This window comes from Stegodyphus dumicola, chromosome 2 (genome assembly GCF_044657685.1).
Source record: "Stegodyphus dumicola isolate Sdum_Otavi_A_Nest chromosome 2, ASM4465768v1".
NCBI lineage: Eukaryota > Metazoa > Arthropoda > Arachnida > Araneae > Eresidae > Stegodyphus > Stegodyphus dumicola.
Window position 1 is genome coordinate 212034230 of NC_140769.1, and position 15679 is coordinate 212049908.

General features: G+C 33.2%; 1 protein-coding gene across 1 annotated transcript; it reads left to right on the top strand.

Annotated features, from left to right (window-relative positions):
- The first annotated feature begins 19 nt into the window (after nt 1-19).
- Nucleotides 20-15406, top strand: LOC146998827 (uncharacterized). The gene is made up of 2 exons (XM_085811709.1): nt 20-4442; nt 14757-15406. The coding sequence occupies exon 1, from the start codon at nt 1029-1031 to the stop codon at nt 3489-3491; it is 2463 nt and encodes an 820-aa protein (XP_085667835.1). The 5' UTR covers nt 20-1028; the 3' UTR covers nt 3492-4442; nt 14757-15406.
- The last annotated feature ends 273 nt before the right edge of the window (nt 15407-15679 follow it).

A 15679-nucleotide genomic window follows, 5' to 3' on the forward strand; every position in this document is an offset into this window, starting at 1 on the left:
TTCTTCCCTTGAACGGCAACAGCAGCTGCTTTCAACTTTGTTTATATTTAGCGGTGTGAAGAAGTTTTAAATTGATCTTATATTTATTTCTTTCAGCCCTTAGTAAAATAAGTGGTGCAAGTAAGAAAAAAGTTCGTCACTGTTCGGCGGAATATTTACAATGTGGTTTCATACCCGCTATACACGATGAACTGTGACCTTTTTATCTTTTATGCCAGCAATGCCTGATCAACGAATCAATGAAACGAGGTCGTCTTGAGGCACATTTGAAGGCGAAAAATAATGCTCATATTAATTTGAATTATTTTAAGACATCACAGAAAAATTTTGTATTAAAGAGTAGTATTAAAGTCCATATTTACTGCTCGTAATGCAGTTGTTAATCGTGCTCTTGAAGTTAATTATTATTAGAACTTTTCATAGTATAAAGGGCGCCGTTGCGCCAAAAGAATTCTGTGTTTTTAACATTATGTAACTGTGGTTCGCCATTGCTATGTATGTGTATTGCTGTGATATATTTTGGTGCTTTCATTAAATATATAAAAGATATCGTCATGAATATTTTGTATCCAAATCAAGATCAAATTTACCACTGATGCATATTCGTCAAAACAAAATTAGCGTTCGAACAAGAATCGTCAAGTTATCACTAGCCTTTCGAACTACGCATTAGATATCGTTATTCGCTTCGTAACATGTGGTGCTGTCGCCGGGAATTATCGTAATGGTGGGGTGAGTAAATAGTTTTGTTGAAAATTTGGTTGAATAGAATATTTTGTAATTGTTGAAGTAGTAGGGTTGTTTGATGTCGTTGATCTTGTTTGGTAAAAATTTACAACTTTAGGTTTCGCATTTACTGAATATTTGCAAGTAAGAAAATGTTGTGCTTTCTTAGAATTAGAATTTGTTGTTAATGCTTGAAGTGTGATTTGTTGTTGAAAATTACAGTTTGTTTTCTTAGAATTCTAGAATTAGAATTTATTGTTAAAGTATTTGAGGGGTAAAATTTGTTGCTAGAAACTGTGAAAATGGCTGAATTGTTAAAGCTTCGAACTAAGCGTGACACACATCGTGAACAAACATTAAAGTTAGTAGAAAAAATAAACATATATTTGAATGAATCAGATATTGATATAGATGTATGTGATTCATATTTAGAACAGTTGAATAGTAAAATTGAAATTATTAACATACTAAATAGTGACATTGATGAATTGTTGAAAGAAGAACAAGAAATTAAGGATGAAATTAACACAGTAGATGAATATAACGAAAAAATAATACCAGTTAAAGTAAAGTTGCAAAACAAAATTAAATCAATTGGAAAAGTTCCATATCAGTCAGGTGAACAAACAGTAAATCCAGAAAATGTTCACGTAGAAAATAAAACTTTGCATTTAGGAAACAGAACTAAACTTCCTAAACTTTCGCTTCCTCGATTCTATGGTGAGCCTTCAGAATATTTAGATTTTTGGAATCAGTTTGAGAATTCTGTGCATAATAATTTTAATTTAACTGAGGTTGACAAATTTTGCTATTTAAAGTCGTTATTAGGTGGTAAAGCCCTAGCTAGCATCAAAGGATTCTCAATTACTCCAGAGAATTATAAACAGGCTGTTAAATTAATTTCGGAAACATTTGGCCAAAGAGACATTTTAATAAATGCTCACTTGTCAAATCTGGCACCTGTAAAAAATGCTTCTAACATTCAGGCCCTTCGTAACCTTTATTTTGAAGCCCAAACTCAAATTAGATGTTTAGAGGAATTAAATGTCAAATCGGAAACATACACAACAATACTGACTAACATAATACTAAAAAATCTGCCAGGAGAATTGACTCTTGAATTTTCGAAGCAAAATATAAATAATTGTCATGATTTACAGGAATTGATGAAGTTTTTACACAATGCTATTAGTGCAAGAGAAAAGGCATTCCGTATTAATTCTAATAATGTATCTTCATATAATAATTTTCATTCTAACCAACACAAACAAAACAATTTTCGAAATCAGAAACGAAACTTCCCTCCGAGTCGCAATAATCAACACGCGTCAGTAACAGAATTTATGGCGAAAACTTCCGAAGTTTGTTTATTCTGCGGTCAAGGTCACTGTAAGACTGAATGTGAGAACATGACTGTGCAACAAAAAAGGGATAAATTAATTAAGGAAAGGAGATGTCTGTTATGTTGTAACACAAACTGTTTTGTCAAAAAATGTAATGCTAAACAGTGTTCATTCTGCTTTGGTAGACACGCCAAAGCTATTTGTTTTAAATTTGAAAATTCTAGCAAGTGTAAATCTAATTCAAAACCGGAAGAAGAAAAACCAAAGGAATTGGAAATTCAGCCTACTATTTCTAATTCAGTTGTAAATGATAGGAATGTGATTTTATTGCAGTGTGTTAGGACAGAAATTGTTGGTCGTAAATCGCCAGGTACAGTTATTGCAATGTTTGATAACGGTAGTGAGAAGAGTTTTATTAAAAGAAATGTATCTATGAAGTTGGGATTAAAATGTCTAGGGTCAGAAACATTAAAGATTTATTCATTTGGAGCAAAGGATCCTAGGTTGCAAACATGTCGCAGAGTTGAAGTGAGATTGCGAAATATTTTAGATGGAAATGAAGTCGTAATACAGGCGTTGGAAACAGATGAAATTTCGAGGGCGGCGATTAATTTGCCGAATGAGCGTACAAGAGCTGAAATGGAAGCCAAGGGATTAACTTTAACGTGGGGTTATAATCAAGCGTCAGATGATAATGAAATTTCCTTGTTAATAGGTATAGATTTTTATTGGAAATTGACAAAAGGTTTTGAAAGGTTAAATACGTCTTTGGTAGCTGTAAACACAGAACTTGGATGGTCCTTGCAGGGAAATTGTGGTGATATGAGTAAAACGACTGCTGTGAACTTAGTTTTAGGTGATCAAAGCACTGTATCAGCTGAACTCAGGCGTTTCTGGGAACTGGAAAGTTTAGGTATTGAAAACAAGGAAGCGGAGTGTTTGACTTTAGTGGAACAGGAGATACTTGATGAATTTAATAATTCTGTTGGGTTCGTAGATGGAAGGTATTGTGTAAAGTTGCCGTGGAAACCAGGTATGCAGGAGAAATTAGCAAATAATAGAGAAGTAGCTCGGAAACGTTTCGATGGTCTGGTTAGGAGATTTAAAAATGATACAGCTTTTTATGAGGATTATAAAAAGGTAATTGATGATTATCGTAGGGAAGGTATCATTGAGAATTCGTCGTCAGATACTGAAGTGTCATATTCTGAGCAGTCATTCTACTTACCCCACCACGCTGTCATTCGCGAGGACAAATCTACTAGTCGACTTCGAATCGTGTTTGATGGTTCTTCTCATGAAGGAGGACAACTTTCAATTAATGACTGTTTATTTAAAGGACTAAACTTGTATCCGAATCTATTTGAAATGATTTTAAAGTTTCGACAAAATACAATCACCTTCACAGCGGATATAAAGTAAGCGTATCTACAAATTTTGATCGATCCTAGTGACAGAAAATTTACTAGATTCTTCTGGATTGATGATATCGGTTCTAATTCATATCAAGAAATGAACTTTAGTAGAGTTTTATTTGGACTAAAACCAAGTCCATATTTATTAGCTGCAACTCTGAAATATCATTTTGATAAATGTAAACAAGAATTTCCTGATACTTGCAAATTACTGTCAGAATGGTTTTATGTCGACGATTTGATTGGAGGCGAAGAAGACTTGCAAGCGGCTTTGAAAATTACGACTGAAAGTGTAGAAATTCTCAAAAGATGTGGCATGATATTACGAAAATGGAAAACCAATTCCATGGAACTGCGTAAGCTGTGGAAAGATGCTGAGTTCGAAATCGATGAGGAAAAGAGCTCAAGTACAGGACTTGACTCACCATCCAAGGTGTTGGGTCTAGTTTGGGATCCAGATGCGGACAGTATATCTTTTAACGTGAAAGAATTATCAAAGTTTGTCAAGAACGGAACTGCTTCGAAAAGGTTTATTCTTCGAGTAGTGGGTTGTGTTTATGATCCTATCGGATTTCTTGGGCATTTCATCATAACGCTGAAGTGCATTCTACAGGAACTGTGGAGTCATGACATAGACTGGGATGATAAACTTCCATCGTCACTGGATCACAAGTGACAGTTGTGGTGCAGTGAAATCGAACACTTAGAAGATCTCCAGATTCCTAGATGTTATTTTTCAAATTTGAACTGTAAATTTATTTCATTTGAAATTCATTCTTTTTCAGATTCATCTCTTTTAGCCTATGGAACTGTATTGTATTTAAGAGCTATATCTGAATATGGGAGGATAAGTATCAGTTTTATTTGTTCTAAAAGTCGTGTAGCTCCTCTGAAAGGTCTTACATTACCAAGACTGGAATTAATGGGAGCTTTATTGTCCGCAAGATTAGTCCATCAAGTAAGTAAATGTCTTAAATTTAATACTTCTAGTTATTTTTGGACCGACTCGATGATTACATTATGTTGGATTAAGGGACAAGCTAGTAAATACAAAACTTTCGTAAAAAATAGAATAGAAGAAATTCAATCTTTATCAGATACCAATAATTGGGCTCATTGCCCTGGTAAGGATAACCCTGCAGATATCTTGTCCAGAGGAATTTCTGCAGCAAATTTAGCTACAAACCATCTTTGGTGGCACGGTCCACCGTGGCTAAGCCAATCACCTGAATACTGTCCTACTGAAAGAGACAACTTAAAATCTACAGACGTAGACTTAGAGCTAAAAAAAGAATTTGAAAGTACAGTGAAAAATAACTGTTTGGTAGAAAATTCGAAATTTATTTTAGATTTAAGGAAATATAGTTGTTTGTTAAAAGTACTAAGAGTAACTGCACTAGTTAAACGGTTTGTTAATAAACTTCAAAAACGACAAACGATTGCAGGTCCCCTCACAGCAGAAGAACTTCAAAATGCTGAAATAGACTGGATAAAACATGAGCAAAACATAGAGTTCAACTTAGAATTACAGAACCTTAAAAATGGTAAATCGATTCCTAAAAACTCTCCACTTTCAAATTTAGCCCCATTTCTCGACAGTTGTGGTGTTTTGCGCATAAAAGGAAGGTTAGAACAAGGAGCGTTTACAAAGGAGGAAGCTCATCCTATACTACTTCCTAAGCAGTCTAAATTTACAGAGTTAATTATTATTCGAGAACATAATAAAATTTTTCATGGTGGAGTTACATTGACGCTAGCCAAAATTAGGTCTAGATTTTGGATTCCACGAGGTAGACAAATTATAAAAAGAGTATTAGGTAACTGCCTAATTTGTCGAAAGTATAAGTTGAAACCAGCTAAACAAATAACTAGTCAACTACCTAAATGTAGAATTACTGAAAACCCTCCTTTTACTGTAACTGGCATAGATTTCACTGGCCCAGTTTTAATAAAATCAGGAAAGGATACGCCTCAAAAGGCTTACATAACATTATTTGCATGCAGTGTTACTAGAGCTGTGCACATAGAATTAATCACAAATATGTCAACAAAAAATTTTATTTTGTCATTAAGGAGATTTTTAGCTAGGAGAGGAAATTGTAAAGTTATCATTTCCGACAATGCTAAGAGCTTAAGAGCCACTAATGAAATTCTTAAAGAATTTGCAAAAATTATAATAGATTCAAAATTGAAAGATTTCATATCAATAAACGGCATAACTTGGCAATATATTGCGCCTCACGCGCCTTGGTGGGGTGGTTTTTATGAAAGGCTTATGAAAAGTATCAAAGATCCTTTGAGAAAGGTTCTCGGAAGGGCTCTTCTTAACTTTGAGGAAATGATGACTATTCTATCAGAAATTGAGTTAGTTTTAAATCATAGACCTCTTACTTATGTCCATAATGAAATAAAAGAGCCAGAAGCTCTTATACCTGCCCATTTCTTGTTTCCAGGGCAAGAAAATATTTCTTATCCTGTACATTTCGCCGACCTTTTCAGGAATGAACCATTGAACAGGCAGACTTTGACTAGGAGAAAACTGTATCAAACTAATCTTTTGAAACAAATTTGGAAAAAGTGGAAAGAGAATTATCTCCTCGAATTACGGTCTGCGCATACTTTTCTAAATCCATCTCCTGAAAGGAATCTTAAAATGGGTGAGGTTGTATTGCTGGAGGGGTCGACGAAATCAAAATTTTTATGGCCTATTGGAATTATAGAAGTTTATAAAGGTAGGGATGGGTATGTGCGTTCATGTTTGATTCGTACTTCTCAAGGACTTTATCGAAGACCCGTCCAATTAATCTATCCTTTTGAAGTTTAAAGTTATATATATATGTTTGTTTCGTGTATTGTATTTAATTTGCAATGTAGTTTTCAGTATTAATTTGTGCATATTGATTTTGATTATATCTAAATATATTATTCATATGTAAATTTAATGTGCTCTTAAAAGAGCACAGGTGGGGTGTGTTAGAACTTTTCATAGTATAGAGGGCGCCGTTGCGCCAAAAGAATTCTGTGTTTTTAACATTATGTAACTGTGGTTCGCCATTGCTATGTATGTGTATTGCTGTGATATATTTTGGTGCTTTCATTAAATATATAAAAGATATCATCATGAATATTTTGTATCCAAATCAAGATCAAATTTACCACTGATGCATATTCGTCAAAACAAAATTAGCGTTCGAACAAGAATCGTCAAGTTATCACTAGCCTTTCGAACTACGCATTAGATATCAATATTCGCTTCGTAACAATTATCAAATTTCATTACTCATCGCTAAATCTGGGGAAATGCATACTAAAGGAAGAATTTAATAAAACCATCAAAATCATCATTTCTTAAAATGATTATGGGAAAAGATGACAAAGACATTAAAAGCTATGCCACTAAGTAACAATACTGTTAGCAGAAGAATAGATGAAATGACTGAGTATACTGAAATCCAACTTGTTGGAAAGCTGAAAACAAGAAAATTTTACATGCAAATGGATGAATCAATATTGAGAGACAGTGAGGTCGTACTTATAACCTACGTAAAATATACTGATAAGGGTGATTTTGCCGTAGAAATGTTGTTCTGTAAATCATTGGAAAGCACCACTAACTCCAAAGATATTTACAGTAAGCTAAAAAATTGCTTAAATGTAAAAAATAAACCAACAAAAATGTAATATCTTGAGCTGCAGATGGTGCTTCTAATAGGATTTGGAAGAAAAAGGTTTGCTCAAAACTGATGAAAGATGAGAATCCAGAATGTTTCTGGTGCATTATGTTATTCATAGGGAAAACATGGTAGCTAAAAACATTTGGCCTGTTCTTAGCGAAGTACTAAATTCAGTTATAAAGTGTATCTATGGTATTAAAGCTAGTGCCAAATGCGAACGTCTCTTCAAGTTACTTTGTGAAGAGCAAAATGAAAACTATATGAGACTTATTACTTCATATTGAAGTACGATGTCTGTCGAAGGCATTTCTGAGTTATTTAGCCAATATTTTTGAAAAATTAAATATATTAAATAAACAACTTAAAGGAGCAAATAAAATTCTTGTCGATGTAAAAGCGAAGATATTTGGTTTCATTACCTTTAATTATGTCAGGTATATCTTTACAACAAAAATTTTGAAAAGTTTCATTGGATCCAAAAATGTGAAGTGACTGATACCGCTATACATGTTACTGTCGATCATCTGGCAATTTTATGGGCAATTTTATGAGTTTATTTAAAAGAAAGATTGATTTGAAACAAATTCACTTCCCAACCTGGATGATGCAGCCAATGTTAGTCGATTTGGCTGATATTTCAAATATGCAGTATCAAGAAGAACTCGCAGAAATGCATAATGATAAGTCAATTAAAACTTTATCTCTACATATAATAAAAGGAAGTCTGTGTGTTATGTCTTTCGTTCGTGCTGCGCGTAAGCTAATCGACCCAGGGCTCCGAAATTTAGTACATGGGTATCTAGACAAGGGCCAGTGCACCTTGAAGCGATTTTTTCAAAATTCAAATGAGGTCAAATCCATAATTCTCTCTTATTATATCAGAAACAATGGCACGCAGCCACTGATGCTGATATATCCACTGTTGCTATTGTTGCTGATATCAGCACTGTTGCCACTCGGAAAAATGAGGGCGATAATTCTCTGCAGTTTTTAAATTTAATACATTGGATATTCGACGTTTGTCGAGAGGTGCTTGGATACGACGTTTGTTACCTTTTCGGGTACGTTTAAAAGCCAGACGAAAGCTGGCCGAATATCGGCTCGTTTAATCTAAAAGGAGCAATGGCATGGTTTGTAAGCAATCCGAAATCAAATATCCAAATGCAACAAAATGTGCAAGACAACTATTGTTACCGTTTCCATCTTCCTACTTAGCTGAATGCGGATTTAGTGCCATAAATGATTTGCTGCTAAAAAAAAGAGAAAAAAAAAGGAGAGAGAGAGAGAAATCGGCTGGATATAATAAAATGGGGAGACTTGAGACCGATGCTAACTAAATTGGAACCTGACATAAAATTTCTTTGCAGAAAACATCAAGTACAAGGGATCTCCCCAAATTTAAATAATAAATAATTACTAATACTTAAAATAATACAGAAAAAACGTTCCTTAAAATTATTTTGTGCTTGAATTTCAATTCTCCATTATTTTGAAAGTTTACTTATTGGGTTTTCTCACAAAATTTCCTAGAAATTTCTTCCTAAAACCTATCATTCAAGTCCTTCTCCTATTTTCTTCTTTCTATGTATTTCTTTCTCCTGATGAGGAGGGACCTTTAGCTGCCCTCGAAATTGATTGAGTGTTTTATTATACCTACGCTAAATACAAGGTTGTTTTTTACGATTTTGACTGGTAGTTCGGTTCGAGGTTCGAATCCCGCGAACGGGCTGGCTGCAAGGTTGGTTTCGTGGTTTTCCCCATGTGTAACGTGTATACGAGCCAGTTTCCCTCAGAAAGTCCTCCACGAAGGCATCTCTCCCCTTAGGCAGATAGCCCTAGTGTGCTTTGCCATAATTAAATGCACAATACACTAACCGGAGCACACCGGAACCCTTAAATAAGAAGGTCATGGGACTTCTTTTATATACCTAAAGCAAAATTTCAGCAGAAAATTCTTTGAATTTTATTTAATAATACGCCAGTATTAAAAACTGGTTGTAACTGAATGTATGCCCGTCTATCTGTGGAAAACTAGCCCTTTGATGGTTAAGAATAGAAAAAACCACACCCCATGTCAAAGGGTTTTTTTTTTTTTTTTTTCCTTCCCTTTCCCTCCAGGAAGTGCAATGAATTTATTAGAGCAGGTTTTTAGTTCCCGAAAATATTAGAAGTGGAACTTTTGGAAGGATGTAATTAAATGAGGGGGACGAAAATTGTCACTTGCAAAGAACCTTACTTTTGTTTGTCACTATTAGTTTACAACTCGGATTTCGGAGGGTAATTCGGCCCAAGGCCCAAGGTGTTTGTCTTCCGGAGTACCTTTGCAACTTAATGCAATTACCTCCACAACTTCGATAAGGAAACTGAGTTAAATAAGAAAAAGCATTGGTTAAAGGAAAAATGAACAAACCGTTAAGGGTTTACTGTGAAAGAAATGAATAAGGAGTCCACGTAAGGGACGAGAAATTCTTTCTGCTTTCAACTTGTGCTTGGGTATTTCCTCTCTTTCAATCTTGGAGCACAAGTTGAAAGCAGAAAGAATTTCTGAAATACCCTTATATGGGGTCAGGTCCTAAATTTAGAACCCCTGTTTTCACCATGGAGGTAGGAAAGGAGTTTTCACCATGTTTCACCATGGAGGCTTACTTCCTACCTCCATGGTTTTCACAGGGGGGGCTGAAAAGTAGGGAATAATCTTGCTTGTGGTCTTGGGGGTCGTTTAAACATCTAACTTCTCTACATTCAGTTTTATACAGAGGAAAATACAAATTGAATTCTTCGAATGAATGCAATTTTGTACAATGAAAATGTATTACTTAACGATAAACTGTAAGATAAATAACATCTTTTTTTAAAGCGATAGGTGTAGAAAGACAGATATTTGTTACACGAATGAATTTGTAGTAAATATTGAGTTTTTCATTTCGAATGCTATGTTCCATGTATGCGAAGTAGCTGAGTATCTGAGATAATAGTCATAACCGAATAGCTTTCAACCTTTTCACGGCTAAGGACTGTTTCTCAATTACATTGTGGTCGCTGCTTTTTGGTTAATTTTCTAATGACATATAAACAATAGTTGTTTTTATTTGAGACTTATGAATAAAATAACGCAAACTAGACTGCAGAAAATTCTTAAGAAGGAAGTTAAATAATACTGAAAAATACATTATTGATGCACTTTTGTGTTTTATATGTAGTAGTATTAACTACTACTATAATCCTTAAATGGAATCCTTAAATTATATATATCTATGTGTAGGTATATATAAATGGAACCAAATATAGAACAAGGTATAAAATATCTTTATTATACAATGTTCATTACCATACGTATATTTACGTAATATCAATATAAATAGTTAGTTAGGTTTCGTACATATATAATTTATTTTTATATTTTGTATTTGTTGTATTAGATTCAGTATTGTATACGTATCTGAAGTTTAATTTGTTCTCTTTTTGGGTTACGACTTTAAGTGAGAAAGAATTGTTAGGGCCTTCATAGGGATTACATTATTATACAATCAGTTAGGATCCTACTTTTCCTTTCTTTTAATCATTATGTATATTGAAATACTACTTGATAAGTATACTTAAAATATAGCAGTTTTTAAGCTACTTATTTATATATCTATTGTTTGGTCTGGTTTGTTTGATTATAGCAAAGCATTCGACGGTTATTTGCCTAAGGGTAAGGGTGCCTCGTGGAGAACTTTCTAAGCAAAACTGACTCTTATGCACGTTACACGTGGGAAAAACCTCGAAAACGCCAATACAGCCATCCCCGTCGATCCAGATTCGAACCCCGGATCGACCTGCCAGAGTTCAATGGTTTTACAGCTCAGCCGCTAGTGAGCCACACACACACACATCCACACATATACATTAAATAGTATTTGCATGTCGTTTATAAAGTATAATTGAGTGCAATTATATCATAAAGAGAAAATATTCTATGGAATTACTTCACTTCGTAGACTTTTTGCTAAGCTTCACCATATTTCTTAAAGAGAATCGCAACGCTGATTCCATTTCCTAGACCTTTATGTATCTTATTTTTTTCTACACTGCATTATATTTAGAAAATTATTTCACTTGGTTATAGCTGAAAATGCAGTTTTTTTATTGAAGAATTTAAGGGTAAGAAGAGAATTATGCCCTTTTCTAATTATTCTTGAAGCATTTAATTAAAAAAAAAGCGCACATTAATACGGATCACTGAACTAAAGTGCTCGATACAGGACAGATTAATTAGCTACTAAATTTTGATTTTCTTTGAGTAAAAATGAATTCATCTGCATTCTATAAGAAAGCAAATATTCAAGAAAATCCCCCCCCGATTCTCGCAGTCATAATATTTTTCTTAAGTATTCAGCTAATTCATATTCAAATATTCCAATCCATTACAATAAGTAATAAATTGATACAGTAAATAAATAATTAAAATCAATTAAATGGAATTTTAATTGATTTTAATTGCCATTTTCCCTCTGATAAACCCCTCTTTAGAGTTCAATAGCAGTCGATCAGCTTTTGTTTGGGGTTCATTTTGCTTTATGGTATGCTTACATTATATATGTATGTATTATGCATTGCTCATACTCATCAATTGCAGCTTTTAATATTTTTTGGAAAAAAATCAATATGAGAATCCAGAAAATGATTCTTAGCGACGCTAAAACTATTATTACTAGGCACTCTCATGCCACATTGTTTAAAAAAAAAATCGCATTGTTTAAAGGTAGATTCTATGCACATATTTTAGTCTAAAATTAAAAGCTGAAAGTCAAAATTAAGGGGGTTGCTCTTAGAAAGCCTCAATTAGAAGTAGTTATAGGAAATGTTAATCAATACTTATAATCTTACGGATTAAACACTTATTCCCTATTTGATCACGTGTATGGCAAACAGATATTCGTCATTCATAAAGAAAAGAAAGGTGAATCAAAATGAGTTATATTCTTGTTTTTTCAATTGCAAAAACATCTTAAGATACTATCGGATTTAATCTTTAAATTATTCCAGTAATAATCAGAACAATGGAGGCCATTATTCTTAATTATAATTTACTAATGCAAATCCTATTTTGGTTTCAAATGGGTTTCATTAATTACGTTAATGATATACTGATACTGAATGAGACCTAAAAACACTTTTTTTTTAAATATATCTCCCCTTATGATCCCGGACACAGCCGTTTACTTTTCCCTTCCGTAATTAACGTCAGTCTCCTGCTGTTGACCGCATTTGCCAAGCCACCGAAACGAAAGAGAGAGAGGTGTTGATTGAGGCGAATTCCGGAACGCATTCGGAGGGCAATTCGGAGAACGCTTTTTATCCCTGTCAGATTCTGCTTGACAGGATGAGGCAGAGTTTGTGAACTGTTGCATTCTTCTTTCTTTCTTTGCGGTAGCCACACTCTTTCGCTCAAAAATTTCTTCCCCCTTCGCCGGTCAGTCATTGCCGGCAGGACTTTGAAAAGCACTGCGTGTGTTCCATTGCACAGCCTCTTTCTGTGATTTCTCTCTCCCTCCAGCACTCCTTCGCCCCTCGAAGGTCACGATAATACCCACTTCCTCTCTAGTTCTTGAATTCAAGCGCATTTGCTTGGCTTCCTTACAACTTCTTTGAATAAAATACACTATATAACAATACAGTGTAAATAACAGTATATCGCATTATTATATATTGATATGATTATGGCTGAACTTCGTGTACATATGTAATATTCTAAACTTTTAAGTTGATAACTACCTGCCTACATAAAGCATTTTTACGACTTTGCGAAATAAAGCAGGATTAGACTATGTTTGTTTAACTCATTTATTAGCAGTTTACGCGTTACATTAATAATGACGAATGCTTTGAAAATATCAAAAATCAAACTTCCTACTGAGGTTGAATTGTTTCTGATAAAACTTGCTATGAAACAATAGTTCTTCAAATCAGTTCTGTATAGTTCCCGGTACAACAGAATAGTTTCAAACATTTTAAAGCTACAGCGTTATTAATCACGTATCTCGCGAATGATTTGACTTTATTATACAGCCATGTATTTATTATACTGATTTTTAATATTAATTTAAAATTAAGTTATTTTTACATGAGCTACCAAAAACGTTGCAGTGACTCACTGATAGCTAACTTGTTGTATATATTACCTATCATAGTCTGAACAGAAAAAGTGTCATTACACACATTTCAGGGAACTTCGATGGTATTCAGAGTTAATTAAACTTCGATAATTAAAAAAAAATAATAAATAACCAAAAAATAGCGCCACTGAAATCGGCGAAAGCTCTGAGCTGTTTGAGCTAGGACAGAAAAGAAATAAATTCGACAATAATTGAAGACAAATGTGAATGTGATTTGATGTTTAATATAAATCTGAATTTTAATCGCATTGTCATATTTTTGTTTGGGCTAGGTTCTGATTAATTGCAGGGCACAAGTATAAACCTAGTAGAAGCGAACGATTTTTTTTTTTTTTTACCAGATATTGACTCGTCTTCATGTTACACATTTACATTATAGAAAATTCCGAGTAGCGAGTTAAGTTAAGAAGTTACTTTGTATGAAAATCTGCTAATTTTTCAAAAGTAAGGAGTTTAAAGATATTATTTATTGCTTTAAACTCAGACAGACGGAAAGATAATACTTAGCATCTTAATTGATTATTAAGAGTTTTAAACAGTATGACAGTATTGTTTAGCTAATTTTTTTTTTTTTTTTTTTTTTTTTTCTCCTTTGCGTGATTAAATTGCAAAATTCAAAAAATTTTACATTACTCTATTCATGCTCCTCTCACCTTCAGTAAGTTTCTAAAATAACCATTCTCGAAATGTTACTCTTCACTAATCATGTTGACATTAAAAAGAGAGAAGACATAAATGAAAAATAAATGGAAGGGTCTGTCTGTGTGTGTCTTTCGTTCGTGCTGCGCGTAAGCTAGACCCGGGGCTACGAAATTTGGTACATAGGTGCATCTAGACAAAAGCCAGTGCACCTCGAAGCGAATTTTTTTAAAACTCGAATCAGATTTTCTTTTACTTTATCTTTTTTGATGAAATCGCATGATTTTGAATAGTTTCATTCTTTGGCAAGTTTTTCATTCAATGCTTTGTATACTAGACTGCTGACTGTTGAAAATATGAGATAAAATATTACTAATTATACACGCATATCGCAATCTTTTTATTCTGACGCGCATGTGTTTCGCGAGGCACAACAGAAGGAATTTCCCTTCCCCTCCCTCTCTCTTTATTAGCTAATATTTGTATATTTTTAATTATCTCATCCACAGAGCACAATTTTGATTGGTTACAATTATATAAAAAGTTTTGCATGCTTTTTTTAGGAAACTAAATTCTTAACTTCCTATATACCATTTGAATTCTTAAGATTTGCAACAGAAAGTTGGTTAATTTTTTTATTAGGATAATTAATATTTGTGTTAAGAGATATTGCTTTTTACATTTATTACACAAGTATTGCATTATACACAAGTAGATTGCATTAGTACATTGCATTATACACAAGTAATTTTTGTATATATAATAAATTTTTATTTATTTATTTATTTATTTTCCCTGTAGGATATCTGTATCATGAAATTGGAAAAGGCATGGTAAAATTTCAAAAGTTAAAGCAACATTAGAAGCTGTTTTGAAATTAGTTTGTTTTCGGATGGTTAGTTTTCTAAGGCATAATGTAGCCATAAAACGGGAACAAGGGGAGAAGAAGTAGATGGTCAAATGCTGCAACACCTGTTTTACTGTGTCTGAAAAAAGATTTGCTTAACGGTTTTACTGGATTTCTAGAACAGATGTAATTAAAAACGGGAAGAAGAAAACAATAAAATTCAGAAGCTGAAATAGTACTGAACCTGCATTCGAAAATTATTTGTTTTCTAGAACATGAGTTATCATTAAACGGGAAGAAATGGCAACAAAATGTAAAAAATTGCAACATTTCTGAAAATGGACTAATGGACTATCTGTGTCCGGAAAGGTTTTACTTACCAATCTTGTCTTATTCCTGTGGGTGTAAAATGGGAAGGAAAAGTAACAAATTTGGGAAGGTTAAACATCTTTGCAGCATATGTTCAAAAATGTTTTAGCTGTCGATTTTGTTATTTTTTCTAGGATACGTGTAACGATGGAAAGAGAAAGAAAATAAATGTTGAAAAATTATTTTAGTTTTCTAAGACATGTGCAAAATATAATAAAGGCTGTAATCTGAACAACTTTTGAATGTGTGTTGGAAAATGATTTATTCTTCAGTTCTGTTAGTTTTTCAGCACATACTTAATCGTCAGAATGGAAGGAAAAAAACCATTACAAAATTTTGGAGGAAAACTTTTCTTTTCTTTTCTTTTTTTTTTTTTTTTTTTTGTATATAATGTATTTATTATTAAACTTAAAAAATATTTTAATTGTTTTCCAGCAATACATACTTTAATTCGTGTAATTCATTTGTTTAGCATAAAGTGCATGTGTATATCCATTATGAAGTTATT